Source organism: Periplaneta americana, chromosome 8 (assembly GCF_040183065.1).
Source record: "Periplaneta americana isolate PAMFEO1 chromosome 8, P.americana_PAMFEO1_priV1, whole genome shotgun sequence".
Classification (NCBI taxonomy): Eukaryota; Metazoa; Arthropoda; class Insecta; order Blattodea; family Blattidae; genus Periplaneta; species Periplaneta americana.
In genome coordinates this window covers 122,346,101-122,361,972 of record NC_091124.1, presented here as the reverse complement: position 1 = coordinate 122,361,972, position 15,872 = coordinate 122,346,101, and the positions used below count along the sequence as shown (strand labels likewise).

Sequence of the window (15,872 nt, the reverse complement as noted above, 5' to 3'; positions counted from 1 at the left end):
GAGGTTCTCTATTGCATCCGGTAGAGCGCTCTAGTGTTGCATGTTAAGTATCGATAGTACAACTGGCTCTAATCGATTACCACACTACATTTTGGTCAGAGAGTACAAGCTACAGCAATATTATTCTAATAATTCTATGATCTTTGGTTTGTTCTTCTTTGGTTACAAGGCATCCATCATCATAAAATGACAGTCGATACGAACAGCTGTTAGAGGGGCGGCCATTTTTTCTCTATATACAACGCTTAAACAAGGGGTTTCGTGTATATAACTACTGCAAAGCAATTCCCATTGTATAGTTACAGCCTGTTTATACGTCCATAGCTTATTCACGGTTTATTAGTAACGTTTTCTGTCTCAACTCTGCATAAGTCTCGTATAAAAACTATACACGGTTTATTAGTAAGACTGTAAGAATATACAATATTAAATAATTTACTCCTATATTACATGTATGAATAAAATGAAATGAAATCTTATGTTTAAATTAACAAATTTTACGAGAGATATACAATATGTTTGATAACATTTATATTACATGTGTAAATGAAACCTATGTTTAAATTGATAAATTCAATGAGTGTATTATACAATGTGTGTTCAGATTTACAAATTTTTATGAACATAATTTACATATCGTATAAAATCTTGGTAACAGTATTTATTTTGAAACACTTACAATGGTGGGGAGCACTTGATGTCTAATCTACAAACTAGTTCAAGACGTAGTACAGATTTGTGACATTCAGATAACAAATATTTGATTGTTTGCAGATAATCCTCACATGCACAGATATATCCAATTTCTGTTTCTATTTCGAATCTTTCGAAATACCTGCCAAATTTGGCATGTCTCGATAAGAATTGAGTTAGGTCAAAGTTGGTTGCATTAAATTAGGGTTTAATCTATCATAAATCATAAGAAAGTATAATTCTTTAGTTATAACTTCTTCTGTGCTGCAAAATCCAATAGTCATTCCTTTTTTTTTTTTTTTTTTTTTTTATGCTTCTTCACATAAGATATAGGATATTTTGTGTTCATATATTCTAGATTAGAAGTGGCAGCCAGTTTTGCCTACTCATCAGCACTCTCGTTTTCAGTGGTTCCAACATATACAGACATGGGTTGCATTTCTGATGTTCTTTCTCACTTCAATTGTGCGAGAATCCAAGGGTATATTTGTCTGTTGCATGGATTGCTGCCTTAGAGTCATTGTAGATGCGAGCACTATGATGATGTTCTGTACACCATTTCACTGCTTCCTTGATTGCATAGAGTTCAGGTTGAAAAGCTATATTGGTGGGAGACAGAATAAGTTTTGTATGCACCTTTATGTTATTAGAATAGATGACATATGCACGGCCAATGCGTTTGTTAACTCTTGATTCATCTGTGTAAATTTTATATATATGCATATTTGTACAGTTGTGAGATTGATAGTAGTCATTGTGTCCTGCAGCCAGTCATACTATGTGTATTGTGGATCAAAGGATAATTCTTGAAATATAGGGGCTTGCGATTCCATTTATGTCACTTACTCCTGCTTTGTAGTGTCTGATTAAGTGAAGTGGCTGTAATACCAGCAATGACCAACATAGCATCTGTTGACATTGTACGATATGCTCTGCATATTGATAAAGCATATTCTCTTCTGATTTTTAAAGGTATATTTTTGGGCATATCTTTTGTGCAGATTTTCCTGGAATGTGGATTCACAGTAGAGATTTAATGATTCTACTGCTCCTTGATATATTATTTTAAGAATGCCTTGTGGCAATAGACAAACCTCTAAGTAGCTTGCTTGTTTTTGTTGCCGCATGTTTGAGATGGGGTATAAATGTCAACTTTTCATCAAGGATAACTCCTAGATAGGAATATTTTCTCCTTCCATTAGGAGTGGAGATGCAGATGCTACCTTATGTCTTCTAGTGGTCAGCATTTCTTACTTTTAGTTAAATTAAATTTCAGCTTGTTTTCTGCTCTCCATTTGGAGAGTGTGTTTAAGACAGTGTTTACTGTGGTTGTAAGATTGATTATACATTTAGATTTGGCACACAGTAGGGCATCGTCAGCAAATGTGATGATCTCGCTGTTCTGATGTAGCTGCAGCTGGAGTAGTTAGTCACTGAGTATGACCCATAGACCTGGACTACAAGCAGAGTCTTGCTGCCATCCTTGGTGTTGCGATATTTGTGACTGTTGCATCAGATATGGTTAGCTGTGCTTTGCTGTCTTTCAGATAATTCTGGACAAGAATGTATAGATTTTTGGGGTATTCTTTTCTCTATGAGTTGGTACAGTATTGTGACAACCAGGAAACGATCTCACGACCGGCAGGAGGAGGGCGGCAAATGAAGTGCACGCGCATCTGCTTCCTGGGGCATGTGCTGTGGCGTAGAGAGGAGAGGAGAGAGAGCGACTGCGGCAGAGAGGGAAGAAATCCAGAGAATTCGGGAGGTGCCATCTTCTGGACATACGTGGAAATTTCTAGCATCGTACTTTCCCGAAACAATGGTTTGGCTATAAAAGAAGAGACGCAAGTGAGCTAGCAGCAGGTGTTGTTGTTGTTGTCGTTGGACAGCAAGCCAGCCAGTCTTGTGTAGCAGTGAAGCTAGCTTCGAGACCGGAGTTCGACTTGAGTGTGTCCGCAGCTGTGTGAGCGTCCGAAGTCCTGAGTTTGAGTGCAGTGGACCACATTTGGGGGACCTGAGTTCGAAGTTCAGTGGACTGTCTCTGAAAGTCTGGGGTTCGAGATACTGTGAACTCGAGTGACTGAGCTAGAAGAATTAGCCAAGGCAAACAAACTGTGAACTGAGAACTGACAGTTCTGATTTGTAAATAGTGCTCTGTGAACATTAGTTAAGATTAACAGTTCATTGTTGTTCTCAATAATCCAAGTAAATTGTCATTGTCGTCTGTGGAGTGCAATAACGAATACTGTGTTACTGTGTGGAGTGGAAATCCCATTGTTGACGGAAGTGTTTACGTTCAATTATAGAAAGTAATTATTGTTGAAACAATAAAATTTCATTATTGTTTTGTAATAAAAGTTACAGTATTTTAGGCCACCAAATATGGTTGAAGGCTTCAGACACATCTAATAAAACCAGTAAGCCTATCATTTTATGCAAAAAAGTCTTTTATCCAGTGATTCTGTATCTTTGGCTAATTTTTGTGGTGTAAATCCAAACTGCTCACTACTGAGACAATTCGTGTTATATAAATGATACATTATTCTGCCAATTAAAAGCTTTTCTAGGATTTTCCCGAGAAGTAGTAGACTAAATAGGTCTAAAGCTATTTGCACTTAATTTGTTTGTAGAGTTTGATTTACGTATGATTTTAACTATTGCTGTCTTCCAACAGACCGGGAAGGTTCCTAATTGTAGGCATCTGTAAATATTCACAAAGAGAGTTGGATTTGTGTTATGCACACGTTTCACGATGTTAGCAGAGTTTGCATCTATTTCTGGTGCTTTTTTGTTGTTGAGTGCTAAGATGTTATGTTCCACTTCCTTCTCGTGAAATACATCATCTGGAGTGTTTGGAGGAACATAGGTATTTTGTCTTATGATTTGTTGTTGTTTTCTAATGCCAGGCGTTTGACAATAAAGTTATTTGACCTCTTGCACTCCAGTATTTTTCAAAGATATTATCATGGTCAGCCACTGAAGCACAGATTTTGAGGTGTTCCGAATTCATTTCTTGGTTTGAGTTGCACAATGGGCAGTTAGGGGACTGATATATTCCAATTCTATGCAGGTGTTTGGCCAAACAGTCATGGCCTGTTGCAGGGGCGGCTTTTGGGGTAGTGCCAGTGTGCCATGGCACTGCCAATGAAATAAACAAAAAATAATATCCTAAAAAGCAGTTGTAATAGTTTATTTCTACACATTTTATTCATATTTCATCTGAACGAGCACACGCACAGATCGGGACGCACTCTTGCAGTGTTTTTCCGAACTTTGGAGCCACTTCTGTGTGGCACTGCCTAAGTCCATACAACACAGTACAAAAGGCTACTGATTCTAGTTTATATACGTTTCTTATGGCAGACTTTGAGCTGTATTCAGTTTGCCTCGGTAGTTAATATTCCGCCCGCCAGAGCACAGTAATGTAGAAATTTTGCTAGATGGCAGGGTTGTTGGAGACGTTAGGAAGGGAACCATGAACCGCAGACTTGCACGAAAACACAAGTTCTGCGCCAAATGTTAATGTAAAGTTGCCAATTCAAAACTATTGCACATAACTTGGATTTGAATGTGTAAAGTATTATCCGTTTAACTATATTGAATGCAGAGATGGTCATGGTTCTTTTTAGAAAGATAAATATTTTTTTCCATATTATGTAATACTGTTTGTTAATGTTGTGTAATATTTGTTTTATTTTGCAGCAACTAAATATCGCTACACTGTTGCTATAGTATTGATAGATAGGTAGATAGGTAGGTAGGTAGGTAGGTAGATTTAGATTTAGGTTTAGGTTTAGATTTAGATATGGATGGATGGATAGGATGATAGATAGATAGATAGATAGATAGATAGATAGATAGATAGATAGATAGATAGATAGATAGATAGATAGATAGATAGACAGACAGACAGACAGACAGACAGACAGACAGACAGACAGACAGACAGACAGACAGACAGATAGATAGATAGATAGATAGATAGATAGATAGATAGATAGATTAGGATAGATGGATTAGATGGATGGATGGATGGATGGATGGATTAGGATAGATGGATAGATGGATGGATGGATTAGATGGATGGATGGATGGATGGATGGATTAGGATAGATGGATAGATGGATTAGATAGATGGATGGATGGATGGATGGATGGATGGATTGGATGGATTGGATAGATTGGATAGATAGGATAGATGGATAGATAGATAGATTAGATTAGATTAGATTAGGATAGATTAGATAGATAGACAGATAGATTAGATAGATAGACAGATAGATTAGGATAGATGGATAGATTAGGATAGATGGATAGATTAGGATAGATAGATAGATAGATAGATAGATAGATAGATAGATGGATGGATGGATGGATGGATGGATGGATGGATGGATGGATGGATGGACAGGCAGGCAGACAGACAGATAGACGGACGGACAGATTTATTCGTTCCATAATATTCTTACATTTGCTTTATAGCATAGAATAAAGAACATGTCCAATTCTTACGTTTAAATATAAATGCAATACATATAAAATGCAAATATGAAATATGTACAGAATTAATACTTACTTACTTACAAATGGCTTTTAAGGAACCCGAAGGTTCATTGCCGCCCTCACATAAGCCCGCCAGCGGTCCCTATCCTGTGCAAGATTAATCCAGTCTCTATCATCATACCCCACCTCCCTCAAATCCATTTTAATATTATCCTCCCATCTACGTCTCGGCCTCCCTAAAGGTCTTTTTCCCTCCGGTCTCCCAACTAACACTCTATATGCATTTCTGGATTCGCCCATACGTGCTACATGCCCTGCCCATCTCAAACGTCTGGATTTCAAGTTCCTAATTATGTCAGGTGAAGAATACAATGCGTGCAGTTCTGTGTTGTGTAACTTTCTCCATTCTCCTGTAACTTCATCCCGCTTAGCCCCAAATATTTTCCTAAGCACCTTATTCTCAAACACCCTTAACCTATGTTCCTCTCTCAGAGTGAGAGTCCAAGTTTCACAGCCATATAGAACAACCGGTAATATAACTGTTTTATAAATTCTAACTTTCAGATTTTTGGACAGCAGACTGGATGATAAGAGCTTCTCAACCGAATAATAACAGGCATTTCCCATATTTATTCTGCGTTTAATTTCCTCCCGAGTGTCATTTACATTTGTTACTGTTGCTCCAAGATATTTGAATTTTTCCACCTCTTCGAAGGATAAATCTCCAATATTTATATTTCCATTTCGTACAATATTCCCGTCACGAGACATAATCATATACTTTGTCTTTTCGGGATTTACTTCCAAACCGATCGCTTTACTTGCTTCAAGTAAAATTTCCGTGTTTTCCCTAACCGTTTGTGTATTTTCTCCTAACATATTCACGTCATCTGCATAGACAACAGAATTAATACCTTAATAAAAATAATATTTTATACAATGTAATATGTTTACCATTTAATAGTATTAAAATATTTACACTACTGTGAAATGTCAAAAATTCGTCTACAGAATAGAAAGTGTGAGATATTAAGTAATTTTTTAGTTTTACCTTAAATAATGCAAAGTTTTGGCTATGATTCTTAATGTCTTCAGGAAGACTATTGAACATTTTTATCGCCATGTAACATACTCCCCTTTGATAGGATGATAAATTTGATGAAGGTGTATGAAAATAATTCTTTCTGCAGGTACTTATATTATGTATGGCTGAGTTAGTTGGAAAACTTTCTTTATTACATAAGAGGAAATTTATTCTACATGATTCTCTAGTCTTTGCTCCAACTATTATTCTAATGGCTCTTTTTTGTAATAAGAATATATTTTTACTATCTGCAGAATTTCCCCAAAATATTATTCCGTAGGACATAATGAAATGAAAATAGGCAAAATATATTGTCTTTAAGGTACTGCTGTTTAGAAATTGTAACAACCTAATTGCGAAGCATGCTGATGCTTTTGTTAACGATACATAAGATCTATGCAGGACATGAACATGTGTTATTCAGGCCGCTGCCTTGGATTCATCGGCCTGTTAAGTAAAATGCAAACGTGTTCGTTTATTTATCTATATCACTGTTTATCTCGTGTGTTTTTGCCAGTAATTTTATTAGTTATAAAATTTATTTGTATTTGACTAACAATACTGTGAAAATTTTGCATTATCTGTATCTGTAAATTTCGTTATTAGTTTCGGAAATGTTATTGTAACTGTTACTATATGCATTATTAACTATACACCTGGTAAAATAGCTTGTTTAATTAATGTGTTTTATTTAACATAATGTAAATGTGAGCTGCGATTATCAGTTTCACTAGGGTAATTTGTGTAAAACCTTTTTTCATTTTTGGCACCACCACGAGAATACCTCACCGGCCGCCACTGTCCTGTTGCCAATCTAAATGCAGCTATAGATGATTTTCGTGGTAAATCAGGAATTAACTGTGGATTATGATGCAGAGAGTTCCATTTTTTCCCTTGAGATTGTATTATCAAATTTTGTTTGTTGAAGTCTAAGTATGTAGATTTAATAAATCTTTTCACAGAGTAATATGTAGATTTAGTAACAGGTCTGTAAGTAGCAATGCTGCCCTTTTGCTAAAGCATCCGCATTCTCGTTTCCCAGGATTCTACAATGGGATGGTATCTATTGGAATACAATTCTATTATTGAGTGATATTAATTGAGAGAGCATCTTAGTTATTTCTGCTGTTTGAGATGAAGGTGTGTGTTTAGAGACTATTCATAGAATAGCTGCTTTGGAGTCTGACAATATAACTGCATTCTTAAATTTATCGATGTGGCATAGAAGATTCCCGAGACTTTCACTTATTGCAATGATTTCTCCATCAAAACTTGTTGTTCCATATCCAAAAGATCTATAAAGTGAGAAGAGAGAGCACGTAACACCTGCACATGCACCTTGTTCCCTGGAGTTCAAGGATCCATCGGTGTATAAATGGAGCCAGTTTTGTGCAGGGTACCTAATATTAATTGTCTCTGAAGACAATTGTTTCATTATTTCAGTGTTTACTTCTGATTTCAGTATTTCTTCTGTTAAATTTAGATTATACTCGATTCCCGGTTAGAGCACAGGAATTTTTCCTTAAAGGAGATTATTCCTGTGTTTGTCCATGGTCTGGAATTTAGATAGATAAGTTTAGATTTAAGACCTCTCCTGGCACCACATTATCATAATCATCCTATCACATCATCGGGGTAATGTAACTTCGCCTTCCAGGCGCCCCAACCTCAGAAGTGGGTTACAACTAAGCCACGGCCAGGAGAGAAGACCAGAAATGTCGAAAGACAACCTGGTGGCATTGGGGGGGGGGGGGGGGAATAAATAAATAAATAGAATTAAAGGATTTGGTTTAATTTGTAAGTTTTCTTTTAAATTCAGGATGTTGATTTTCTGTTTTAATTCTTGAACCATGGATATGAAACTTTTTTGAGTTTTTAATCTACAGAGAGGACTGTATGAATGCCAATTGTTTCCTGGTAATCTGATAAGTTTTTCATATTGAATCAATGCTTTTTCTTCTATTGTCATTTTGATGCTGTCTTATGATTTGTTGAGTGGAGTTATCAACTGTGTCTGAGGGGAAGGAGATTTCAGCTAATGCAGTAGCAGTTTTTGTGTAGTCTTCATCGGTCTCTATGGTGTGGAGAGTTTTATTAAGATTTTCATGCCTCTTACATAGTTTATAAATACTAGACCAAGGATTTTGAGCTGTCTGCATTGTACAGAGGTTTTTCCAGCTTCATATATGACTTCTCTTTATTGAGCCTTAAGATTGCCTGAGGAGTGTGCAGCACACCCTTTTGAATGTTCTCTGATTTGCAAGTAGATGTTCCTTAAGAATTGTAAGATTTTGTGTCCAGGAATAATAATTTTGTATTTTTCTTTGTAATAGTTGTGGGAGGTGTGAATCACAGAGACTTTGTGTTTGAATTGTGACATCTTCAATTATATTGTTGACACATTTGAAGGGCACAAAGATACCTGTTCTGTGATAGTTGTAAATACTTTATCTGACCGAACAAAATGATGCCATTTAACATTGTTTGTTGTGTAATGTCGAGTTAAAATGTATAAATGGTGTGAGATAGATTGCGGGTTGGTAGCAATCTAGTATTTATTTTAGTCACAATTAGTGCATGGTCAGAAGTTGTAGATAAGTTGCTGTTGGTGCAATCAGTACAAATGAGAATATTGATTCACTACATAGGCTACACTCGCATCTAAATAGCTTCCTGAATGTTCACGAGTGAAGGTCGGTGTGTCCCTACCATATAATTGGGAATAATTAAGTTTCTTGAACAACAGAAATCATGAAAGTGGTTCCCTCTATTATCAGTTGTAGGACTGTGCCATCCAGAATGTTTGACATTTATTTCACCTACTTTCCTTGAAGTTCGTTAAACAACTCTTCCAATTTTCTAAGAGCAAAATCAAAATCGAAAAATGGGTCATAATACACATTACATATGTATACGTTTGCCCCCCCCCCCCACAGTTTACACAGATGTCAACCCAGTCTAGAGAGCAATGCTGTGAAATCTGTAGCACTTGTTCAGGATTGGTAATTGTTGCTGCCCTGATAGTTACACATAGGACTTTTATCTCATGGGAATTTGTAGTTGACAGTAAATGAATATTCATTTATTCATTCATTCATTCATTCATAGTGTTCTGCCCAAGGGGAGGTCTTTCACTGCAAACCCAGCATTTTCCAGTCTTTCCTTTTTTCTGCCTTCTTTGTCTCCGCATATGATCCATATATCTTAATGTCATCTATCATCTGATATCTTCTTCTGCCCCAAATTCTTCTCCTGTTCACCATTCCTACCAGTGCATCCTTCAGTAGGCAGTTTCTTCTCAACCAGTGACCCAGCCAATTCCTTTATCTCTTTCTGATCAGTTTCAGCATTATTCTTTCTTCATCTACTCTTTTCAACACAGATTCATTTCTTACTCTGTCTGTCCATTTCACATGCTTCATCATGCTTCTATTTGAATCTCTTCACTTTGTCATAATGTCCATGTTTCTGCACCATACAATGCTACACTCCACACAAAGCACTTCATTAGTCTCTTCCTTAGTTCTTTTTCCAGAGGTCCACAGAAGATGCTCCTTTTTCTTTAAAAGCTTCCTTTGCCATTGCTATTCTCCTTTTGACTTCTTGGCAGGAGCTCATACTGGTAGATATATTTTATCGCATATATTAAATCCTTTGTGGGTCAGTTATATTTTGTACTATATAACAACCGATCATAAGAAGTGGTGGTTATGATTTATTACAGTTAGGGGTAATCAGTATTTATTTTGTATAAAAATGGCTGTTATTTGCATTATAGTATTATGAGAACCTAACCAGATTTATAGTTTTTAACTAGAACTAAAGCTGCTACAGTTCTCTTTGTGTTAGATCATGGTTTATTTAGGTACATTTTTCAGAATAATGCAGAGTTCTTTAATGTTGCAATATTCAGTAAATTCTTTATTGTTTATCTAATCGTGGATTTGCTGTATTAGGCTACTCTTCAAAGAAATATGATTTATAAAGGATTCTAAAAGTATATAATTAAGAAAAAAATCCGAAAAGAAAGTTTAAAATGTGAAAATGTGAGAACCTCACATTGGGTCCACAGGGAAAGCTGTTCTTGTTTCAGCAGTATACTGTCTGGCTGTTCATTGAACTATATTGATAAAATTGGAAGTGAGCAAAGCCATAAGTTGTTCTCTAACTCGTGTACTTCAAAATTGGGAAATAGAAAATGCCTATATTACAGATGCAATAGAAATTATTGCTAAACAACAAATAGACATATTGTCGGTTTACAAGCAAACCATACGAAGTCAAAAATATTACTTCTGAGAAAAAGCCATTTATCTTCTGACAAAACTGAATCCTAAAAATATTATTTTGAGTAAGTTGTTTCTCTTTAAGTGTATTTCATTTTCCAAATTATATACACTTTCAGACAGAAAAAATGACCAGGCTCCAGATTCTATGTCCGATTCGGAAGACTTCGGGTGCATTCATCAGAGCATGATATACACGCAAACGAATATCTTCTGTCGTAAATGTTTCCAACACTCCACTGCTACCACTATATGATGATTATATAACATGCTTCTTAAAGAGAAGAGTCATCGTCCTTCTCACATAGCGTAGTCGGTAGCATTGTAGTCTTGTATTCGAAAGGTTTCAAGTTCGAATCTCAGTCTAAACTTTGTTTTTTCTTTCTCATTTTTTACTTCTTGTATACTGATAATAAGCAGTATTGTGAAATATTTAACAGAAAGTTGAATATTTACAAAGGGCAAGTTAGATACATAATAGCAATCCTTTCCCTTCTATAAAGAGACTAAACGAAATCTTCTCGGATAGAAGTAAAGAAAAATAAACCTTAAGTAAAAGAAATCCATCTCGGATAGGAATAAACAAACATAGGCCTAATTCTTTTCTTTGTTTTAAACAAAATAAAGAAATACATCTCGGAGCATAAACAAAAATCAAAATAGACAAAAACATTTTTTTATCCCTTATTCAAATTTATTCCCAGTACTTTTCGATTGCTGGTAAAATTCGTGTTCTGGGAATAATAAATTAATTAAGTAGTAAAATATCGCTGCGTTTGAAAAGTATTGGGAATAAATTTGAATAAGGAACAAAAATAAGTTTCCTTCCCAGGCAGCATTCGAACCACGAAAGTCTTAGTTACCAGTCTATCATGCTGTGAAGTGAACAAGACTCTGAAATCAGCTACAAGTGTTGGTCCGGTTTTTTTTGCCACTACTGTACAAAAAAAAAAAAAGAGAGCGGTGCACATTAACAAAAGCACTCCTAATTGAGAAGAATCTAGTAAACAGAAAATAATGTGCTGATATTAAGAACTTCCAATATTCTGTATTATTACAGTGCTTCATTTGACTCAACTGTTCGACTATGGGATGTGGACCATGGTGCTTGCATCCACACACTCACCAAGCATACTGAACCTGTTTACAGTGTGGCATTTTCTCCTGATGGCAAATTCCTGGCATCTGGCAGTTTCGATAAATGTGTTCACATTTGGTCTACACAGGTAAGACTGGGTAATGACAGTTTCTTATAATGACGCAATTTATCACCACCGCTACTGCTCCTGCTGCTGCTGCTGCTAGGCATTTACAAGTACACATAGAGCTTCTAGAGCATGTGATCAGGTTGGTGTAATGCCACTCAGTCCTTATGAAAAGGAAATAAAATTGCACTTCACCACCAGAAATCAAACCCTGATCAGAGCTGAAAACCACAGCAGCAGACTTTTAAGTTGTTAGAAAAAAAAACTCATTGAGTGCATTTCGGTTACAGAGTGGACAGCTGGTTCATAGCTACAAAGGGACAGGTGGTATCTTTGAAGTCTGCTGGAATTCCCGAGGGGACAAAGTTGGTGCCAGTGCATCTGATGGCAGTGTAAGTCCAGAAAATTGATAAGGCAGCTAGTTTCAGTGAACGAGCCAGAGTTTATCAAGCTACTAAGTAATAGAATATAAATGATAGGTGATACAGAAAACCTGCCCTAGATTGTGATAGCCAAACTAAATTCAATCTGTATTTTATGTGTTATTTCTGAATGACATAAAAGTTACATCACAGTGCAGGTATATGAAAAATAGAGTACACATTGAGTTGTTTTAGAAGAACCTGTAAAAAGGAACATTATTTATGCATTTTGTTATCTCCTAATCATACCCAGTCCTGCCATAAGTTCTGTCCAATGATTGAGAAGGGATATATCTGAAAATAAAATGCACAAATAACTATAACGTATATTATTTATTTAATTCAGTGACTAATGTATATTTCTTACTTCATAAATCATTCAAAATGATCTCCTCTGGAGTTTACACATGACCTTAATCTGTTAGGCCAGTCTGCTATTGTAGCATGGATGACATCTAGGGGTATTTCCTGCACTGGCTTTACGAGTTCTTGCTTGAGATGGTTCAAACTGGAGTAAGGTTTAGCACAGGCCTTACTCTCCAAGATATCCAAAAGCTTGTAGTCCAGTGGCTTCAGGTTTGGGCTACCAGAGGGCCATTCTTCTACTCCAATAAATTCTGAACATTGTTCCTGAGCCATGTTTGGGTTTTCTATTCTTGTGAGCTGAAATTGAGTCTTGTTGAAAGATCCAGTGCCTTCCATTGAAGAGTGTGGTGTTCAAGGGCCTCACAACTCCCTCTAAGATCTTCTCTTGATACTGCTTGGCTCCTGTTTTTACTCTTTGTTTGCAGAAATGGAGAGATGTTGCTCCCTGATATGACACACCCCACCAAACCGTCACGGATGCTGGGTGGTACCCTCTCTGGACTCGGGGAACTGACATTTTAGCTTCCTTTGAGCTCTGTGCATATATTTCATCATTTTGCTTGTTGTACTTCTCCTCCACTGTGAAAAGACTGTTTTCATGACCATTCTGAGCATGCCACTGTAAGAGCCTCTTTGCTCTTTCGTACCCGATCTTCTTTAGACTTGGGATTAACAAAATGTCCCACTGACAGTCGATAAGCTCTCATATGAAGATCTTCTCTGATAATCCGAGAAATGGATCTGGTGGATACATTTAACTCCCAGGCCATTATTTTTTTGTTTCTGGAGTGAGTTTTGGCGTATTCGTTCTCTTACTGCTTTGACCACCCCTGAAGTCCTTATGTTATTTAGCCTGCCAGATCTTGGTCAGTCTTCAGTAGAGGAAGTTTCGCTGAATCTTTTGTTAGTTTGATAAACAAATCTTAATGAAATGTTTAATTGTTTTAACAATTTGAAAATTTCAGTGGGACTCTTATCACTGCAATTCTGTTTTCATTTACACCCCATCCCATATTACTGGTTGATCCAGGAAACTACACAAAGCACGTGTGTTCAGAATAATAACTCAGTTGTCATGGTAACTTATAACAACATTCAGTTATTTATTTTTAAGTTTTAGAGTTACCAACATAAAGGACAGAATTTATGGCAAGACTGCAGATTGTGCGGAACTCGAAGTTTCTCTTATAAATACTTGCTGTCATTTTTCTTGATATTTCACGCAACTTTTGAAGACAGTGATTAAGAGTTTATTTACACTTGTGTATAAGTCTTCAATTTTCTCTTTTCAGGTATTTGTTTTAGATCTTCGCAAACTCTGAATGTATGGTTTATGATAAATGAAGATGGCTGATAAAAATATAGAGTGAATGTTATCTTCATAAAGCCTTACTGGAAAACCAAATGAAAGTATTGAAGAGTCAGCATTTAAATGTACAACAGGAAGTTCCAAATTGCATACTTCAAGTCAGACATAATTTCTTGCCCATATCATGAATACAGTAAATTTAAATAAACAGTTTCTGCACAATGAATTCACCTGCAGATATTTCATATATATGTAACAGGACTATAAATGCTATTAAATACAAATAAATGTACAGATGTCACCTTTCATGTCATGCCATGCCACAAAAATAAATTGTCATTAATACATACAGTACCTTTTTATTATACATAATTGCACTGCAGTTGCACAACCACTAAGTAAAGAATTGTTACAGGTGCAGAATTCCCATTGCACGTGTTCTGTACCTGCTCAAACACTCTAGGACTCTGTTATTTGCAACAGCAGTGTTGACCCTCCAATGTCATGCTTGTCTCTCCCATTTGCTGATTGAGAAATGGAGGAAATCACTTACTAGCCAGCATATAGTTGGTGCATAATTTTGTATGTAGCAATTATTTCTCAAAACCAAACATACTGTTGCAGTTGGCACTATTTCTTACATAAAACAATCAAGAAGAAAGACATCTGAACCATTTTTTTGAGTGAATCACTGGTTGGTATATCTCATGTGCATGCTTCCAGGATGAATTGATTCCAGTAATTTAGAAGAAAGACTATACATGGACAGACAGATGTTATGTCAAAAACCGCTGTTTGGTATTAGAATTACTGAAACCATATATTACCGTGAAAATCTTGAAATATACCTTCTGCAGCATCATAATACCAGTACAGTACTTCTCCTTTGCATCATATAATGAAAATGTAAGAGATTTGAGACGGTACTCATATTTGGTTAATATGTTTAACATGCTTGATAAATGTATGTAATTAGGAAAACATTATTTTGTTACCTTATTTACTTGCGTAATAGACACCATCGCATAATGTACACATTACATTTTCAATTGCTACCTGTGGTAATCAACAAGCGTAATGTTGGATGCTCTTCTTATGTTTAAATTTAAAAAAGAAAGTGTTAATTTACTAAGATTGATTTTTTTTAATGCAAAAATGGATTGTGATTGGTTCTTTTTAAGTTTAAAGACTTTCAAGTTATGAGCAACATTAATGTCGATTGTTGTCTCTTGCTTCAGGTGTATCCTATGTTTATTATTCTGTTGCTTTATAATGAACCCCAATAAATGTGAATGTACAACTTACTCGGTAAATTTCAAGATAAAAGTAATTAAATTTGCAGATGTTGTGGAAATAGGGCTGCTGGTATAGAGTTTACAGTTTTGAATGCAATATGCATAACTGGCGAAAACAGAACCAAGCACTTTTGGAAACACCAAACAAATCAACAAAAGCATTTCGAAGTCCGAAAAGTGGCAAGTATTCAGCTGTTGAACATGAACTATTTGAATATGTAACTGAGTTACGTAATAATGGAATTGGTGTTTCACACGAAATGCCGCAATACAGAGCATGTGAAATCGCAAGAAGTATGACCACCAAAGTCACTGAATTTAAAGCAAGCAGGGTATGGATATGCTGTTTTTTGGGAAGAAATGGACTCTCACTTAGGAGAAGAACATCTCTTTGTCATAGAATGCCGCAAGATTTTGAGCATAAAATGATGGATTTCACAGGCTTATTATTCAATTGAGGAAGAATAAGAACTATTTGTTGTTACAAATAGACAATATAGATCAAACTCCTGTCTACTTTGATATGCCGACTAACACAATTGCTAAGAAGAGAGAAAGCAGTGTACTGATACGTACAACAGACTGCGAGAAAACCTGCTGCATAGTGATGTTGCAATAACTGCAGATGGGAGGAAATTACCACCATATGCATCTTCAAAAGAGAAACCATACCGAGAATTAAATCATCTCAAGGAATTCATGTTAGAGT

General features: G+C 36.0%; 1 protein-coding gene across 1 annotated transcript in view; it reads left to right on the top strand.

The window, feature by feature from the left end:
* The window catches only part of ebi (transducin beta like ebi), a 67,722-nt gene extending 53,507 nt beyond the window's left edge, over positions 1–14,215 (top strand). The window contains exons 9-11 of the mRNA XM_069833555.1: positions 11,627–11,792; positions 12,062–12,163; positions 13,852–14,215. Coding sequence (XP_069689656.1) covers positions 11,627–11,792; positions 12,062–12,163; positions 13,852–13,881 — 298 coding nt within the window. The 3' untranslated portion in view covers positions 13,882–14,215. The remainder of the gene's footprint in view (positions 1–11,626; positions 11,793–12,061; positions 12,164–13,851) is intronic.
* The last annotated feature ends 1,657 nt before the right edge of the window (positions 14,216–15,872 follow it).